Here is a 17,644-nt window from a genome sequence, read left to right as displayed (position 1 = left end):
ACCATTGCAGCAGCTGGACTGGGCACAGGGTCCTGGCCAGCCTGGCTGCTGCCGTAGAGCTGGGCAGCTCCCAGCAGCAGCTAACGGCCCTATAAAAGCCATTCCCTTTCTTGCCCAGCAGCCACTTTTCTGCTCTTGGGAAGGTTTTTTTTTTTGTTTTTTTTAAAACAACCCCACCCTCCATTATCCACTCAGCCCTGTGAAGGGGCTGTCCCCTCCCCATTCCCCCCTCACATGCTATGTCCCTTCTAGGGTACCAGAGGGTACAGGAAGCAAAGAGAGCGCCAGGGAAGAACAAGGGCAGTACAGAGGAAGAGGGGCTTCGGGCTGACACCAAATGCACATCTTCTCCTTTTTTATTGTAAAACATAGCCAACGTGTGCAAGGCGCCAGCCCAGGACCACCGGTCCTGGGTGAAGGGTGGGCCCTCAGATGGTGATGAAGCAGCCAAGGGACACAGGGAGCTCCAGGCAGCCCACATAGCAATGGCACTTCTGCAGTAAGAGCAGCTCCCGCGCAGGGTGGCACAGGGCTGAGTGGCACGATGACAGACACAGACGGACCTCTGTCAGAAGAGGCGCTTCTCATACCTGTGAGGGGAGCAGCAAACCCAAGAGCTGTTTTACTGACCCGCCTGACCAGGGGAAGGACCAAAAGCGCAACCGGGAACAGCTCCTGGCCTGCTGGGCCGTGGTGGGCAGGGAGCAGCTCCTCTGCTTGTGCCCTGCTGCACAAGGAGCACGGGCCTGGGCCAGACAACAGGCTGCGGTTCAGCCCCGCTGTGCAGCAAGAGGTGAAGCAGCAGCGTGGTGGCTTGCCAGCTGAGGCACAGGACAGCAGCGCTTCACTCCCCCACCAACGCCCACCTCAAGGAGACGGGGGTCCTGCCAGCGGCACTTACGAGTGCAGGCCGTGCACGCCTCCTTCCACCTGGGCAGACGTCGTCCTCTTCTCAAACTTCAGCTCTCCCGAGTACATCATGGCTCTGAGGAGGAAGGACACATCACGTGGCAGCCAGAGGCCAGGGAATAGTTGCGCTGGAGCAGCTGGGACGAGGGACACTGGTTCCTCCAGCTGCAGCCAGAATCGTCTTTGCTGTGCTCCCAAGAGCCAGGCAGAGTAAGGTAACCCCAAGATTTCAGGCCCAACCAGCAGAATATGCCATAGGAGACAATGCTCCTGCAGCCCTGGGGCTGGCAAATCTATGACAGAGTGCCCACTGGAGATGAGGGAAAAGGACTACACCAAGGTCAGGCCATGGAGAACACGCCGCAGCAAAGGTACAGCTTGCCCAGAGACTCCAAACGGCAGCACTGCGGCCTAACCAGAGCACAAGCAAGGGGAAGCACTCACCGGACTTGTGTCAGGCTCTTGGCACCAATATCCTGGCAGGAATGCTGGATCCCAGCGATCAGGTATGGAATGAACTTGTGGATAGAGCCCTTGTCCTGCACTGCGCCGGAGACCCCCTGGGCCACTTTGATTTTGTCTGTCTCGCTGCGTGGGAGCACAAATCAAATTAGTTTGTGAAGCAGAGAAGCCCCAGAAGCTTGATCTGCTGCCCCAAAGCACCATCTCTTACCTGAAATACCGGTTCTGGCTGCCCAAGTTCTTGTCCATGGCATCTAGTGAGCCCATGCCGCGGTACTTCTTCAGCCTAATTCCATCTGAGAAGAAGTATTCACCTGGGGCCTCCGTGGTGGCAGCCAGTAGCGAGCCCATCATCACTGGCACAAGAGATCATCAAGAGCAGCGTGTCAGCAGCAGGAAGGCTGTGGCTGTAAAAACCCTCAGGGTCCCTGGGCACAGCTCTGTGCTGGACCCCTCTGCCCCCAAATTGTGCCCAGAATCAAATACCCTACAGAAACCCTTCCTAGGAGGCTCCCTACAAGACGCACGACCCAGCCGCCCAACGCGCTGCTCACCTGTGGAGGCCCCAAGCGCAAGGGCCTTTGCGATGTGCCCAACCGTCTGGATCCCTCCGTCTGCAATCACGGGGACGCCGAATCTCCTGGCGTATTCGGACACCTTGTACACCGCCGTGGCCTGGGGGCGGCCACACGCCAGCACTACAGGTGGGGAGAGAGCAGAGAAAGGGTCAGCTCTCAAGCAGCAGCACGTTCCCTCCCCAGCAGGCCCTTGAGGCTTCCAGCACACACATGCTCCAGCACTCGGGAACGCACAAATCCCTGGACGCTCCTTCCCTAGGCTGAGTTGCCAGAGAAGCGGATGCCTGGGAGAAGCCTGCTGGGACACCCTCATGGCCCTTGACTCCAAAAAGCTGTGGGTGACCTTGGGACTGGGGTCTTTGACCGAATGCCTGAGACCAGCCGAGACTCGTCCTGGTGCACGGCAGACGTGCGGGGAGCTTGGGAAGGAAGCGGAGCAGACTCCAAAAGCCCCTCTCCAGAGCATCCCTGGCACGGAGCCACGTCCCACCACTCGCTCCCTCCTAGCAGTGTGAGACCCCTTCTCCGTATACCCAGCAGCTGTATGATGAGCTTCTCGCATGGAAAGGCAGCTGGCTGGGAGAGAGCTGGTATGTGTGTGTGTATATATATGTGTATATACACACACACACACACACACACACACATCTGCACAAACACACACACAAACACACATGCAACAGTGGAAAAGGAAACAGGCAGGATGATTTGATGGCTTACAGGAAATAATTTATGTTCTTGCCCTGCAATGTAGCAAGGATTCTGTCAAGTTTAGCTGCCCCATGGGAAGGGAGTTATTAGCTTTGGATTTACCTGCTCTTCCCAGTCGCTAGCAGTTAGAGGCTTCCCGTTCTGCGAGGGGAAAACCAGCACAGGGCATGTCTTGTAACATGTTTGCCAGCTGCAGGCATGCAAGTACGCTGAGATAAGCTCCTCTCAGGGAGACTTCTCCTCCCCACAATTAACTGGAAGCCTTTTCTCCAGTCATGGTTAGTCCAATATGCCGAGTAAGATTACAGCCATGCAGGATTAGTACTTTGGAGCATGAACTCCAAGTGTGGTTTAGCCTGCCTGGCAGCAGCGCTGGCAGCGCACATCCCTGGCAGAGGTTTGCCGAGGCCGGGAGTCTGCAGTTGCTCCTCTCCCAGCGCTCAGCAGCAGCTGCTGAGAGAGGGAAGCCAGACTCCAGGTTGAGATCATGAAAGAACTGATTTTAATCGAACAAAACTCACCGTTAAGCTAGGGCTCAGCCAGCCAGGGAGAGTCTGCCAGCTATAACATGAATGCCATTAGTCTTAAAGAGATGGTCTCGCTGGGTACTGCACTGCTAAACGCCACACTGCAGCTGCAAAAGACTGCAAGGAGGAGATCTGGAGAGAAGCACCTGATTTTGGAGGGTCTAGAGCCCGGTGTCTACAGGCTTGTGCCGTAGACAGTGCAGGGCCTGCAGAAACCTCACAGCAGTGACCATGGAGACCAGCCCTTTAAGGAACAGCTTGGCTCGGGGCCCCTGGGAGCATCGCGCTGTTCCGACTGTCCCAGTGCCCAGCGCCACAGCTTCAGAGCGCAGGCTTCCAAAGCAGGGTTCAGAGCACGCGCACACCGAGCGGTCGGAGTGAGGGTTTGTCTGTTTTAGTGTATCAGCAAAGGGTGGCCCTACAAGATCATCTGCTAAAGAAAACCTTCCAGGATCTTCAACAGAAACTTCTTTGCCTTTGAGGTGCGTCAAAACTAGGAGAAAGGGCAAAACCCAAGGCTCGCCTTGGGTGGCTGCTTGATCCAGCAGCATCGGAGAAGTACAGAGCAGACAAAGCTGCACCCTGTGCTTAAGAGCCCCTTCTCTCCACATGAGGATCAGGCGTCAGTGGGGAAAGATGTGGTTCTGGTACAGAGCTTGCCAAGGTGGCCGTAGGCAGTTAAGTCCCTCTACCCCAGGGGAGCTAGCTCCAAGTGAAGCTTAGCCATTGCACAACTTCCCCACAACTGGGGCCAGATTTAGAGCAGGATCAAGGACTGCTCAGGGATCACCTCCCAGCACTGGGTCAGCGGGGGCATGTCCAGCTAGAGATCCACCAGATGCAGTCAGAAAGCTCAGTCAGGCTCCTGAACTGGATTTTGGAGCAGAGGGTGGACAAGCCTGAGTGCCCTCAGCTTTAACAATTCAGACCCTGCTTTAGGAATTCAGAATGGCTTCTCAGCTTCCATTTCAAATTCAAAACCAGTATCCAAAGCCACAAAACCCCAAGTGCATCTACAGCTAAATTATTCTCAAACAAGCAGTAGGGCCATGTGCAGCCAAATCAGGGTCCTGCTTCAAGACACATAATTAGGGTTGGGAACAGGGCAAGTGACTTACTATAGGTGCCCGTGACAGTAGAAGGGCATTTGGGGCTGTGGGACTTTAGGTCTGGAGGGATCTTTGGAGCAGCTAAACAAAAACAAACACACACATTTTAGAGACAGAAGAACAGCAGCAGAACAAAGGACCCCAGCAGTGACCTGCTACTAGGCAGAGCATACGGTGTGGGACAGAGCTGACCTTGCAAACCCTTCCTAGCCCAAGCCAAGCCAGAGGCCAGATCCAAGCCAGCCAGGCCCAGCTGTGCACAGCACATGCTCACCCTACCCCAGCACCCATCCAGAGAGGTGACCCCCCTAACCCGAAGAGCCAGAGTTCTTGTCCTACAAGGGCCAAAAACCTGGAGAGCTGCGGCTAAGAGTTCTGCAACCTGTCAAGCACCACATTCTACCTCTGCTCTGCTCCTTCCCCAAAACCAGCACCCAGCCCCACCTCACGCGGCAGCCAGGAGAGACACCCTCTGGAGACATTCACCCCGCTTCAGAACACAGCGTGCCTCAGCAGGTCCACTGCCTCAGAGCCAGAGTAGGACACATGCAACCTGGTTCTGCTCTGGCTATGGAAGCGTCAGCCCGAGGACGCCATAACCTCCCTAGAACAGTCACCTGAGACAGACTGCCCTGACTGGGAACCCCCCGCAGCCAGCACTCCCATGGCAGCAAAGCAGGAACGCAGCCCAGCTCAGGGCTGCTTGAAGGCTCCACGCTGGAATCGGCAGAGCTAATGCAGCACCTTCAGCCATCAGCTACCCTCTTGCTGCCTCCCGTGGCAAGGACCAAGGAGCAAAGCAGAGAGGGGCTGTGTATGTGGGCCACAGCACCTTGCACCACCTCTGCACCTCACCTGCCAGGTTCAAAACACGAGGACTGAGCCTGTCCTCAAGGCAGCCTTTCTCCAGGCCCTGGGGATGCCCCTCTCCGCCTTTTAGCTAAGGGCAACATGGCCTCTGCCCCACACAAGCTCCTTCTAACTGCAGAGACAACGGCCAGAAATCCCATTTCTGCCTGGAAATTGCAGAAAGGCATTGAACCCAGCAGACCAATACTCAAGCACCATGCACACTGCTGCCGGAAGGAAGCGGAGCGCAGACAGCCTGGTGCACTTCACCCGTCAGCGCTGGGGATCCAGTAAGCCCCTCTCCCTGCGGAGCTGCACGCCAGCCCCATCCCACACCAAGCCAGCAGCTCCTCTCGGGCAAAGCCACGTGTGCCACACCTGCTCTACTCAGTCTCGGTCAGTACTGGGAAATGCCTTTGCTGCTGCTGCCACCCCAGAGGTGTGACCCAGGTGATGAGAATGTCCTGGACGAAGGGGGTGAAAGACGGCTTGCTGTCGGACCCTGCCCTTACAACAGGAGAAATCCATCCCGGCTCTGCTGCTTTTCAGCAGGGTATCTCTATTAAACAGATGTCTTCAGCCTACTTAGCTGATCTCTCTCACCTTCCTGTGTGATGCAGATGGAGCCACTGCCCATCCCGACTCTCAGGGCATCGACCCCTGCGTCAATGAGGTTCTTGGCCTGAGCAGCGGTCACAACTGTGGGGAGCAGAAACTGGTTTGAAGAGAGACAAGCAGATTTGCACGCGACGCTGCTTTGCCCTGGTGCTTCCCCCCGTGGCTGCAAACATCCCCTACCCTGGGCACCAGACGTACGCTGTGTCAAGAGCCAGGCCTGGCTGTCCACTGCTACCAGGCCTATCTGTGAAAGCAGCGGTGAGTTTCAGTCCCAGCTGTCCCCAGTGGGCCAGAAGACACTGGCCCTTTAGGCTACTCTGCCTACACCTGCAGGCTGAGGGAGCAGAGGTCACCACATGGTGCCAAGCGCCCTTTGGGCCACACCAGGCAGGGAGGGCAGAGCACAGGCTAACAGCGGCACCAGTGACACACCAGTCAGGTAAAGACAAGGACTGCTCAACTCTGCTGTCAAGAGGCAGGGGAAAATTCCATTAGATTTCCACATTAAGTAATATTAATTATTACTGTTATCCAAAATTTTGAACTGGTGTGTAAAAGAAGCTAACGTGTAACAGGCTACAGAAGACTGTAGTGGACTGTGCTGCAGAACAAAGGTTTCAAAATATTTGCAGCTGTGGCAGCAGCAGGGTACCACCCTGTGTCTGCAGAGTGGTCTTCCTCTCTTCCACAAGCCAGAGGAAACCACTGTGAGTTCACAGACATTTACCAAGATGACCCTTTGATTCACGTCCCTGCAGCTCCCTCTATGTCTAAGAAACAAATGTAATTTAAAGACAAGAACAGTCTTAAATACATGCCTACCATTTCCTCCAATAACTTGTAGATTGGGATATTTCTCCTTAATATATTTTATCATATTGATCTGGAAGATGGAGTTCCCCTGAGAGGAATCCTGCAACAGAAAGAAAACAAATTTCAACCAGAATTTCTGCAAAAGATTACAAATACAGCTCCAGAAGAGCCTCAGATCTTCACTCTGCTTACTGGGCTCTCTGCTAAGCTGGCTAAGTGGGCAAAGTGACTCCCCAAATTGGGCACAGAACCAGAGGAGAAGCTGCTGCCAAGACAATAACGTACCTTCTCTGCGCAAGGCAGTTTATCGTAAAGATTTCAGTAATATCCTTCACGTTTAAATCCTGTGGCTGCTACAGGAGGCAACAAGCAGTACATCTGGCTGCAGGTAAGAACTGTCTGGCTCTAACACCAGGACACCATCAGCCCTGTCTCAAACTACAGGTGAAACAGTAAATGTTCCTTGTAAAACCCCAAAGGGCTGGCAGGGGGATGCATCTCTCCCTGCTGCGTAGCAGGGCAGCTGAAATACCAGATGTTGACCACTGATGGCTCAGGCCCTGCCAATCTCTGTGACCCGGCCAACTCACAGGTGCCTGTTAAACATTTCCAGCTGCAACGCTGCTCAGCCATGCCCTCAGAGCACAGTGAACTCGCAAGCTAACAATAGATGAGAAAACAACGTGCAAATACAGGCAGTGATGGTTGTGCCCGAAAGCTTACAGGCCAGAAGGGGAGACTAGCAGAGCAGCTCTGGGCTGACCACTCCTGAACGTCAGGCAGTTAAGAGAACAACACAGTAACAAACACCAAACAGAAGAAGGGAAAATGTAAGAAGCCAAATATTCAAAACTAGTTAGGAACATCGGAGACGATGTTGGCAGACTGCAAGAACCATTTGTAGAAGGTTCTGTATTAACTGACAATGTTTCTCTTCTCAGTCTTCAGGGCTTCGATGCACCTTACATACTCCCTCAAGGTCAAATACGTTCCCAGCAAGAGGAATCCCTCTTATTTGAGGACTCCAACTGGAATGAGACCGAGAGGTCAACAAACTGCCATATTGTAACACAACAGGGCCTGTAACGAAGACAGTAAGTGCCGTGCTGCTGCCCCTCTGTCAGAGGGATTCGTTCAAACAGGATCCCCAGCCCACCCAGACCCCCAGACAACGCAATGCCTGTGGGCGGCTCACCAGCACCACCGCATCCACGCCGGCCTGCACCAGGAGGTCCAAGCGATACTTGTCATCTTCATGGGTCCCGATAGCGGCGCCACAGAGCAGCTGCTTCTTGGAATCCTTTGAAGCCAGAGGGTAGTCCCGGTTCTTCTTGAGATCGGTGCGGGCAATTATAGCCACCAGCTCGTCATCTTCATTAACAATTGGCAGCTTGCCTTGAAACAAACAGAAAGAACGTCACTGCAGATTTCTGCAGGAGACAGACGTTAGCCCCAAGCAGTGCGGCAGACCAGGAGCATCAGGCAGGCAGCAGCTGGTACAAGGGGGAGACTCGGAGAGGTATGTTACCAAACCTTGGTTGGCCACGGGTGCCAGCAGCCCTGGCTCGGGAAACAGAGCAAGGAGTTTGCAGGACTAGAGAAGGACTCAGTATTTTGACAGTGACCACAGAGAAAGTGCATCTTTTTCAATAATTAGACCCACGACGCTGTTAAAAGTCAAACTACCAAACCTTAACAGAGCTGAACCGAGCACCAAAATGTGAAGGCCAGGATAGAAAATTGAAGACGTGTGGCTGGACAGCCAGGCGCTCTTCAGCTCCTGAGCTGCCAAGAATCCCTCAACTTCAAACAGATTTGAGATGAACGCATGTGAACTCTGTACCCTGGCAGAGGACTGCGGGCGCTCTCTCCTCACTGTCCTCTCCTCGTGCCGGAACGCAGTGCTCCCATGTTCCACCCACGCACAGACGCGTGTCCACATTCACCCACTACTGATCCCAGCCCAGCGCTTCCACAGCTCTCCCTCGCGTCGCAGACGTTTGCAGGTACCTTTTTTACTCCTTTGCAGAATTTCATTCGCTTCTTTCAACATTACACCAGCCGGGGCCACAACAAGATCCTCCCGCTTTGTCATAATCTAGTGGGAGAGAGAAGATAAAAAGTCACAAGAACTCCTTCGCACTGATCTGAAAATAGTGAACCCCTCCTCCCACGTGAAACGCTCCACAGCGGCCATGTGGGAGCGCTCTGCAGACAAAGGAGCCCACAGCACAGCAACACGCCTCCAGAAACACACAGGAACAGCCTCCAGTGTGCTGTCCCCATGCAAGCAGCAGCCATCAGCCCCCAAACCCATCGGTGTAGTGAAAACAGGAGATGGCAGAGGGCCTCAGCAAGCTGAGGGAGAGCACCTAGAAGCAAGGGACGACTCTCGGATGACCTTTGTTTGGGATGTCACCCAAAAAGCCTTGTCTTTTAATAGAAGGCAGGCAAATAAGGGCTGGAGCCACTTCCAGAGTCCCATGCTGTTCTGGCAGAAACGTTACCCCCAAGCTCATTTCCAGGCAGCAATCCCCAGCACACAGGCTCTGGAAGGGCTCTGCTCAGAATAACCCACCGCTGCTGCTGCTGCTGCTGGCAAGGTCAATGGGGCAAAGGAGTCACTTCAATCCAAACAAACACGCTCACCCACGCTCACTCTTGACAAACAAGCACCAAAACACAGTGGAAAGGCAAGGGGCAATGGACACAAGCTGGAACACGAGGATATTTGACATGGTATACAGAAAAAAGCTTTCACGACAACAGTGGTCAAACACTGGAAGAGCAGCCCACAGAGGCTCTCCATCCTCAGAGATGCAGACGCAGCCCCACACAACCTGCCCCAGCCGAGCGCACCCCAATCAGGCAGCTTGACGAGACCCCCAGGTCCCTTCCCACCCAAGGCATTCTCGATCACAAAGCTCACGTGGGATGTTCTCATAAAAGGTTACTCAAGAAAGCCAGGCAAAGCTAAAAGGGAACACTCTCTAACCCTCGAGGAAGGTAAATCAGTTGCACACAACAAAGAAAAGAGAGACATTTTAGTTATTTATACCATAAGAACAGACGTTTTGCATCAGGAAAGAGGTTCACCCCACCTGCATCCACCCAAAATTCTGTGACAGAACCCACATCTCAGGAAAAGCCTGAGGAATCACAGACAGGCTCCGACACACTCCCTAAGCGCACGTGATTCACAAGCTTCTCAAGCTACAGGAGACCTGTGTGTTTAGCTGGGGGGCAATGAAAGACTCGGCAAGATGACTGCTGGACGGCGAGTGGGGAGAGATCTAGGAGCACATTCATTTCCTTAGCGTTGCCTGGTGACAGAGGCAAGCGCCAAACGCCAACGGCACCAAGCTTCCACCTCTGCAGCACTGAATGATCCACGTAAAGGATGAGAGGCTCCTCTGAATGGGCCAGCATCGCTTCAAAGGGCCATGCGCACTTTTATAACCTACTCCTGGTTTAAGATTCTTGTTACAGGTATTTATAGGCGACTTCAAACCAAACAGGGATGAGCATGTGATACCAGGTTTGGTCAGCAAGAGCTAAAAATAGTCATGAGTCAAGAGCAGAGGCTGGCCGAGAGGCACCGGTGGTGTAACCTGACAGCGCCGCAGATCTATGGTTACACAGCTCATGTTAACAGGAATGCCAGAACTAACAGGAATCAACATCGACATCGCAGAGAACATTCTCCTGTACAAGGGGAGTTTGACAGTGTAGCGCTATAAAAGCTAAACTGCCAGTCTCCAAGTTCAGGGGGTTATTTTAAAGAGCAAGTAGCCTAGATGAGGCACACAGGGAAGGGCAGTCCAGAAAAGGAAGACCAGCACTTGGAGGGCTTGCTGGGCACAGCGCAGCTGCTACAGCCCTGGCCAGCAGCAGCACGCTACGTGGGACCACAGCAGCAGCCAGGGCACCAGGAATTAACAACTGAACCAGGGGAGAGCACCAGCTGTAGAGAGGATGGCTTCCCCAACACTGAAAGATAACCCCGCAAGAGGAGTCATGCGAATGCTAACAGTGCGGCCGGTCTTGTATCTGCACTGCAGACGTCGCAGAGAGCGCGTAAATGAACGAGATGCCCTGCTCTGGAAATACAGTTTAGACAGACCCGCAGAGCTAACACGGAGCCGCTCCCTCTCGCTGGTGCAGCATCCTCACAGTCACACACTCACCCTTGTTATCACAAGCCACGCTGCTCCCTAACACAACACTCACATGCATCGAGTGCTCACAAGCTGTTCTCACCTCGCCAAGAGGCAAGTCATGCTCTGACTCTTTCAGGAAATCAATATCTCGAGATGAGATGATCCCAACCAGCTTGCCCCCCATCTTCCCATTGTCCGTGATGGGAATCCCACAGAATCCGTGACGAGCTTTCGCTTCAAACACGTCTCGCACTCGGTCGTTGGGGCTCAGCACCACGGGGTCTGTGATGAATCCTTGCTCGTATTTCTGAAAAGAAGCAGATTCAGCAGCCAGGCTAAGTGGCATCGCCAGGCCGAGCAGAAGCAGGGCGGTGCCTGGTGGTTGCTGCACAAATGTCTGCAACCACCCAGCCCGGCCATATGCTCACCCGACAGGGCGACCACAAACCAGCACCAAGGCTCACCCAAGTAGTGTTAGATTCCCAAGAGCTCCCAGGCTAACCTCCTTCCTGAAATTATGGGGAATACTCCCACACCAGGAGGCCTGGCAGTTCTCAAATCCCAGGCTGCACGTGGGACAGCGCCCAACACACACACACACAAAGAGGTTTGTGCAGGCAACCACAGCAGCGCTGCTGTTCTGAAACACCAAGATCCACCATGCTTTAATAGTCTCCTCTCACGGCGCCTTCAGTAGGGCCAAACCCCACCGCCCACCTCCACGAAGCCCCCTGCGACCACGGTTCGGTGCTGCCATTCCAGCCACTCACCTTCACCTTCCGCACTTCGTTGGCCTGGAACTCCGGGGTGCAGTTGTGGTGGATGAACCCAATTCCCCCCGTCAGCTGGTAACACAAAAGGCGGCCGTTAAATCGCAGCAAAAACCAGCCGGCCGGATCCAGCACCTGGGCACGGAGAGCCGGAGCACCCCGGCCACCCTCGGGGAGCCAGCGCGGCAAGGCGGGAGATGAGGGGGTGGGTGCCTGCGGGCTCGGCTGCCCTGCAGCGGCCTCGGGGGGTGCCGGGAAGCACGAGGCACGGCTTCACCCCGCGGGGATGCGGGCGGCTCCCCGCAGCGTTCAGGGGACCCCAGAGCAGACACGCGTGTGCCTCAGACAGCGCTTCCCCCCCCCCGCCGCCCCGCCATCCCGGTAACGGCGGCGGAGGGGACCCGACCGGGGAGGCCAGAGGCCATGCCCGCCCCCGCGGGGCCGCACTCACCGCCATGGCGATGGCCATGCCGGCCTCGGTGACCGTGTCCATGGGGGAGGAGACCAGCGGGGTTTTCAGGGTGATCCTCTTGGTCAGCGCCGAGGTCAGGTCCTAGCGGGGAGGCGGGCAGGGGGTGAGCGGCGGCACCGGCCCCCGGCCCCCGGCCCGCTCCCCCGGCCCGGCCACTCACCACCTGGTCCGCCGTGAAGTCGATGTACCCCGGGAGGATGAGGAAATCGCTGGCGGGGAGGGGGGGGGGAACGAGGGGAGACGCGTCAGCGACGGCACCGGCCCGGCCCCGCGCCCCCCCGGTCCCAACCCCGGCCCCAACCCCGGCCCCACTCACTTGTAGGTGAGCCCATCGCCGCAGCTGAAGAGCTGCTGCGCCGTCAGCCCGTCGTCGGGCACGTAGCCGGTGCCGCCGCTGATGAGGTAGTCCGCCATGGCGCCGGCCCGCCGCCGCCGCGTGCCCGCCGCGCCGCACCACACCACACCGCCCGGCGCGCCCCCGAGCGCACGCGCGCCCCGACGGCGGCCGCGAGGGCTCAGGCGGCGCCCGCCCAGCGAGAGGCCGGCCCAGAGCGGCCGCCGAAAGGGGCCTGGCGACCGCCTCGCCCCCTCCCGCCCGGGAGGGCCCCGGGCGCCCTCGGTCTTCCCGCCCGGGACGGGCCTGCCCAGCCCGGAGCCCGGCCCGGCGCTGCCCCGCTGGTTGCTGTCCCCCACGCCACAGCAAACGGGGCGAGGCTGCCCCGGGCTGCCCCGCGCTGGGGCTCCGGCCTGGGGACACACCGGGGCCGGGGCTCTGCGGGCCCGGGGCTCGCAGGCGCTGTCAGTGCCGCCTGCCCTCAGTCCGACGACACCGTGAACGCCCAGCCCGGTGAAAGAGGGTCAGCGTCACCAGCCACCACGGGCCTTTTTTTTGTTCAGTGCATGGGAAGGAGGCAGCAAGGGGAGAGCTGAACGCCAGGCATGGCCCAAAGCAGTCCTGCGTGACGCTCCCCGGCTTTGCTTACACAAGCACGACCCGCACGGTGTGACACGTGCTTAGAAACAGCCTAAAACAAACTAGCCGTGCATGACGTGCACAGAGGGACGCTGCCCCTGGGGCCCGCCGGGTTGGGTGCTGAGTCCAACGCCAGATACTCCAACAGCTTCAGGAGAAAGACGAGAACGCGCTCGCTGGATCTGCGGTGGATGCAGAGCTGGAACACCAGCAGAATCCAAAGCAACTTTGTAGGTCGGAAGTGATCTGCAAGAAGGACGAAAGCCAAGAGGCAGGAGCGAGGCAACAGTCTCACACTGGGAGGAGAACGAAGGGCGCAAAGGAGAGAGGGAATCGCGCAGAGGTGGCAGTCCCACAGGGGAGGACCTGAGGTGATCCCAGCGGGCGTTCGCCTCACGCAAGCCCCCTCTTCCCAAAGTTGCCGGGCCAGGCCGTACACACACCGCAAAGAGGATGGCTGCGCGGTGCTGCGGGCTCGGCCTGGCGCCTTCCTGCCGGTGCCACAGAGTGCTGGAGGGAGGATTTCTGAGAAGAGCAGGAGCAGGGAGGACTGTGCCTGCAGGAGAGGAACGGGCACACACAGATCTGCCTTACAGGAGAGTTACAGGAACCAGCCGTTTCCAGGAGATGTTCCCCTCCCTGCAGCAGCATTCGGGCATCAGAAAAGTTCCTGTACCACGGGCTACAGAACAAACTCCACCTCTGATGGTTTGTTTGCTTGTCACGTTATACCTGTTCTGACCTCAGAGCACCAGGGAAATGAGACAACCAGACCCCTTCTACCCCGCTCCTATATGACAGGCTCTCCAAGGCAGCCCACTGTTGAACGAGTTCAGGGAACTAAAGAACAGTGCTCCTGTACCTCCAGCTGTCTTACTGCAGTAGATTAAATCCTCATCCAAAGATCAGCAAGTAGCTTTAAGAAAACGCCAGTGTTACTCACGTTACCCAGCTACAGGACATTTGAAGTGTGAACAAGAGACGTCTGTTCAGGTCTCCTGAAACTCTTGGAAGCAAATGGCCCTTGTATGCTGTGAGGTTTGTCAGTCACATTCAAGCCTCTAGTTTGGGTTAACATGTTTTTTGTCTGAGTAAGGTTCTCTAAAAGACAGCACAGAGCTTAGAGGGAGACCAGTTAAGCTAGGCTTTGGTAGATGTTAATGTTGACTTTTACACAGGGGGGAAAAAACCCCAAATGGTTGAACCATACTATGGACAGAAGCAGGACTCTCAGGTGGCTTGTTTGGTCTCAACAGCAGTAATCTGCACAGAATAGAGGCTGCAGCTTCTAAAAATTACAGTTGTTTCCTGTCAGATTGTGGATTTGTTTCTATCAGGAAAGGAAGGCACATGCCTCAGCGCAGGGATGTTCCCTGTACTGTGAGGAAGGGTATGTGTGGCTTCTAGGGGCCCTTGCATAGTTAAGAGCCAGCGACAAGGATCTGCAATGCCACTTACAACCTTAAGCCAAGAGATTGGTAGCGATCCTGTTGTTATTGCTGTGAACACCAAAAATCAATGCAATCTCCTTCCTAGAGCTGCCTGCCATTATGCTGTGCTCTGAACTTCACTGGGTTTCAATTCTTGTTCCCTGAGTCTGCGATAAAAGATCACATTTCACCCTTTTACTTCTTTGCATAATTCCTGGGTCGATTCTCAGCTAAGAGTTGATTTCACCTGTCCAGACACCGATTTCCCATCGTTTGCAGTTTGCTTAGGCTATGGAGCTGTAAGAAACCCACTGTCCTTTACAGTAAATGAAGCATCTAGGCTCACGCCACCAAGAGCGGTACCAGTAGCGGCACAAAGATAACTCATCCTGGAGGCCGAGTTCAGAAATGCTGCCTTCCAAAGGAAAACACTGCCTGCCAAGGACACACGCTCTCCAGTCAGCGTTACCCGTCACAGCATCAGCAGAACGGGAGGCATTGTGCCTGACCAAGATCAGTTTAACAGGTCTCTCTATCCTTTATTTTAAATAAGGACAGCACTAACAGAGGTTTGCTAAGCCTACCTGGGAGGCACGCGCCAATCTCGGCTGTTACGCTAGAGCATGGGCACAGCGGTAAACAGGCAAGTTGGCCTCTGTTCCAACAGAAACACCAGACAAAGTTTAATGGTTCTCAAACAGACTACAACAAAGGCTGCAGGGAAAAACATTTTATTTCCAAGCAGATTACAAAGAGCAGAGAATATAAGAGTAAAATTAAATTAAAAAAATAGTTGAGTGCATCTCTTTAAAATGATTTGTAGTGTGAGTTACTCACGGGGCAAAGCTACTGGAGAGTTCTGAAGGTCACTTTGCAGGATGCCAATCACATGTGCTGTTTAGACCAGGGTCAACACAGGAGGGATAGACAAGACGTATTTTGCATATAGGCTGCACACTCATTATCAAGCGAGGCTCTGGGCTGCAACGGGACCCTGCCTTTCTGAGACATCCTCTCCACCTCGTCCTCTCCTGCAGTTCCCTCTCGTGTTCTAGACACGGTTTATTGCTGCTGTAAGTGGGTTCAATCTGCCTCCCCATTCTGATGAGCTCAAACAAGAACAGAAAAGCAGGCAAACGTGGCTGCCATGCAGAAGGTTAGACAGGGAAGGTGACCGCAGCGCTGAGAGCCAAGCTTCAGCCTCGCGACAAAGGGAACTGACAAGCAGGGGACACAGCAATTGCTTCAGAGATTTTGGGGCAGCACGTCAGTGAGATTTCTGGAAGAAGATTTGAGATGCTCCTGAAGGTAGGAAGATGCTTGAGCCGAGAAGGGCTCTTTCCTATGCATTGGCACCAGTGAAACAGAACAGGCTGAAACATCAGGATAAGGTTCAGTTCCCTGTAGTATTTGAGAGGAGCAGCTCCAGCAAGAAGATGGGGAGAAAAACCCCATATAGGGTGGAAGACAGTTTATATCCCACTTTAACAGCGATTTAAGAGTCCAAATGCTAATTACAAGTCAGTCACTATTAAACTTGGATGAGAATGCGGTTTGGTTGGACTGTGCAGAGTTAACCAGTGTCCAGCACACTCGGACCAGCAAGATGAGCAAGTCCTCCACCCCACGTATGCTCAAGAGGGCTCTTTTCTACCACTTCTGGATCTGTTCTTATCACAGCGTAGAAGGCCTGAAGATGGCCTAATCCCTTCTACATACACTGAGGCAGACAGTAGCCCTGATGCAGTTCAGAACAAGACTGCCTTCATTTCTGCCCTAGGAGCAGCAGTACAGAAGACGATTCTTACTTAGGGATCAGATTCTTTTTTTCATTGGTCCAAGGCAGAACAGTTCAGGAACTCCTTCAGACCTTGTCTCCTATCTAAAATCCAGGAGATCACTAGCAGTGAAGCAGCCAACAGATGAGAGCCCTGTTAAGTTACTCAGACTGTTCCCTTTCCTCACCACTCCAGACAGGAGTGAAGAGCCACTCTCTAGTCTGCTCTCTGCTGCTTCAGCCATTATCACTTAAGAGGAAATGCTTGAACTCTTGGAAAGTAAATGAAAAATCTAATGGTGCCATAGACAAGTGTGTAAGAGGCTACAAGTTTCTTTAGGAAAGCAACGCTATTAGTGTCAAGAGAGGACAATACATGAGCCTCATGTCAGAATGAGGTGCTTTACAATAGTCAGTCATGCTCTGCTTTCTATGGTTCCTTTCATAGCGCAGAGACAAGATGGGCATAGTTCAAAACCAACGATGCAGGGTCTCTAGCTTGACTTTTCTCAGCTTTATTTAGAGATCAACGCATTTTCAGCCTGTCTCATACAAGGCATAGGGCATGGAGAGTTCTTGTTTAATATATACACACATACAAGAGCTAGCAGTTTGGCACTCTCGGAGCCTAGGGGAATGCCCTTTAAGCAGCAGTCAAGCTGGTTATAGGAAAGTGTTAAAAAGCTATTTTACATGTTTGACTGGGAACATTTCCCAGAACTTGGATAGCAACCCTAAGCCACAGCACTCTTCTGTGCTACTCTGTGCACGTCTTCCTATGAGCCCCTAAAAGGGAGCAGATCATGTTCTTCACTATCAAGAACATAGTATTTATATTCTAGAAATACTGTACCTTTTAAACTAGCTCCAGAGAGCCAGACTAGAAAGCCACGTCCAGGAAAATAATCCTTAAGTCACAGTATATCGATTGTCTCTAAAAATAGGGAATGAAGTTAACATGGTGGACATTCTGATGAGACAGTACAGAACAGTACGGCAGTCCACTTCCGCATCAGCAAATCCCTCTCCTATGTACGCCCAAACAATGAGAAAACAATGGAAACACTTCAGTCTGTCAGGACAAAACCAATCATCATGAGATCTCCATAGCTCACCATGTGCCAAGTTCCACTGCTCTTAAGGGGTATACTCCGAGATCAAGGAGAACAAAGATTTTTAGATCATCCTGCAGTTAAGGGTAGTAAGGAAAGTGCACAATCTAGAATTTTAAGAGTAACATGGAATTGTTTCCCCAGAAAGCTCAGCTGAAGTACCTGTTCACCCCTAACCTGGAACTGCCCTAATATTCTGTCCAGTTATTCCAGCTTCTGGCAAGTTTTAGACTAAGAGGTAACTCCCAAAGCCACCTAATAAAGTGACTTGTATGCTGGGTATCTGGCAGATCACTTCAACACCCACTCCGTTTCCGATGGAGACGGACAAAGCAGCAGGCTCATGCTGAGGTGCAGGCATGCAGGAGCTAGCT

The 17,644-nt window shown here is 54.1% G+C and overlaps 1 protein-coding gene across 2 annotated transcripts; it reads right to left on the bottom strand.

The window, feature by feature from the left end:
* Positions 1-338: 338 nt before the first annotated feature.
* IMPDH2 (inosine monophosphate dehydrogenase 2) lies at positions 339-12,478 on the bottom strand. Of its 2 annotated transcripts, XM_075762240.1 has the most exons (15): positions 12,295-12,478; positions 12,139-12,187; positions 11,958-12,059; positions 11,507-11,581; positions 10,837-11,043; positions 8,587-8,674; positions 7,772-7,971; positions 6,586-6,676; positions 5,749-5,844; positions 4,306-4,377; positions 1,926-2,069; positions 1,583-1,727; positions 1,354-1,497; positions 902-985; positions 339-590 (listed from the first exon to the last, which is right to left on the bottom strand). In XM_075762240.1, the coding sequence occupies exons 1-15, from the start codon at positions 12,390-12,392 to the stop codon at positions 569-571; spliced, it is 1,617 nt and encodes a 538-aa protein (XP_075618355.1). In that variant the 5' UTR covers positions 12,393-12,478; the 3' UTR covers positions 339-568. The 2 variants fall into 2 exon arrangements, with proteins under 2 accessions (XP_075618355.1, XP_075618356.1); XM_075762241.1 differs by lacking the exon at positions 4,306-4,377 and having other exon boundaries at positions 12,295-12,476.
* Between the last annotated feature and the right edge of the window lie 5,166 nt (positions 12,479-17,644).

Source organism: Balearica regulorum, chromosome 10 (assembly GCF_011004875.1).
Source record: "Balearica regulorum gibbericeps isolate bBalReg1 chromosome 10, bBalReg1.pri, whole genome shotgun sequence".
NCBI classification, from domain to species: domain Eukaryota; kingdom Metazoa; phylum Chordata; class Aves; order Gruiformes; family Gruidae; genus Balearica; species Balearica regulorum.
The sequence above is the reverse complement of the archived record's forward strand: the minus strand, read 5'-3'. Positions and strand labels throughout refer to the sequence as shown.

Excerpts from the sequence above, each read along its gene's own strand:
- IMPDH2 (XM_075762240.1), bottom strand. The coding sequence starts at position 12,392 with ATGGCGGACTACCTCATCAGCGGCGGCACCGGCTACGTGCCCGACGAC. Across the intron at positions 1,728-1,925 it reads TGCGCTTGGGGCCTCCACAG|TGATGATGGGCTCGCTACTG; the intron begins GTGAGCAGCGCG and ends CTCTTGTGCCAG. Across the intron at positions 591-901 it reads GGCGTGCACGGCCTGCACTC|GTATGAGAAGCGCCTCTTCT; the intron begins GTAAGTGCCGCT and ends CTCCCCTCACAG.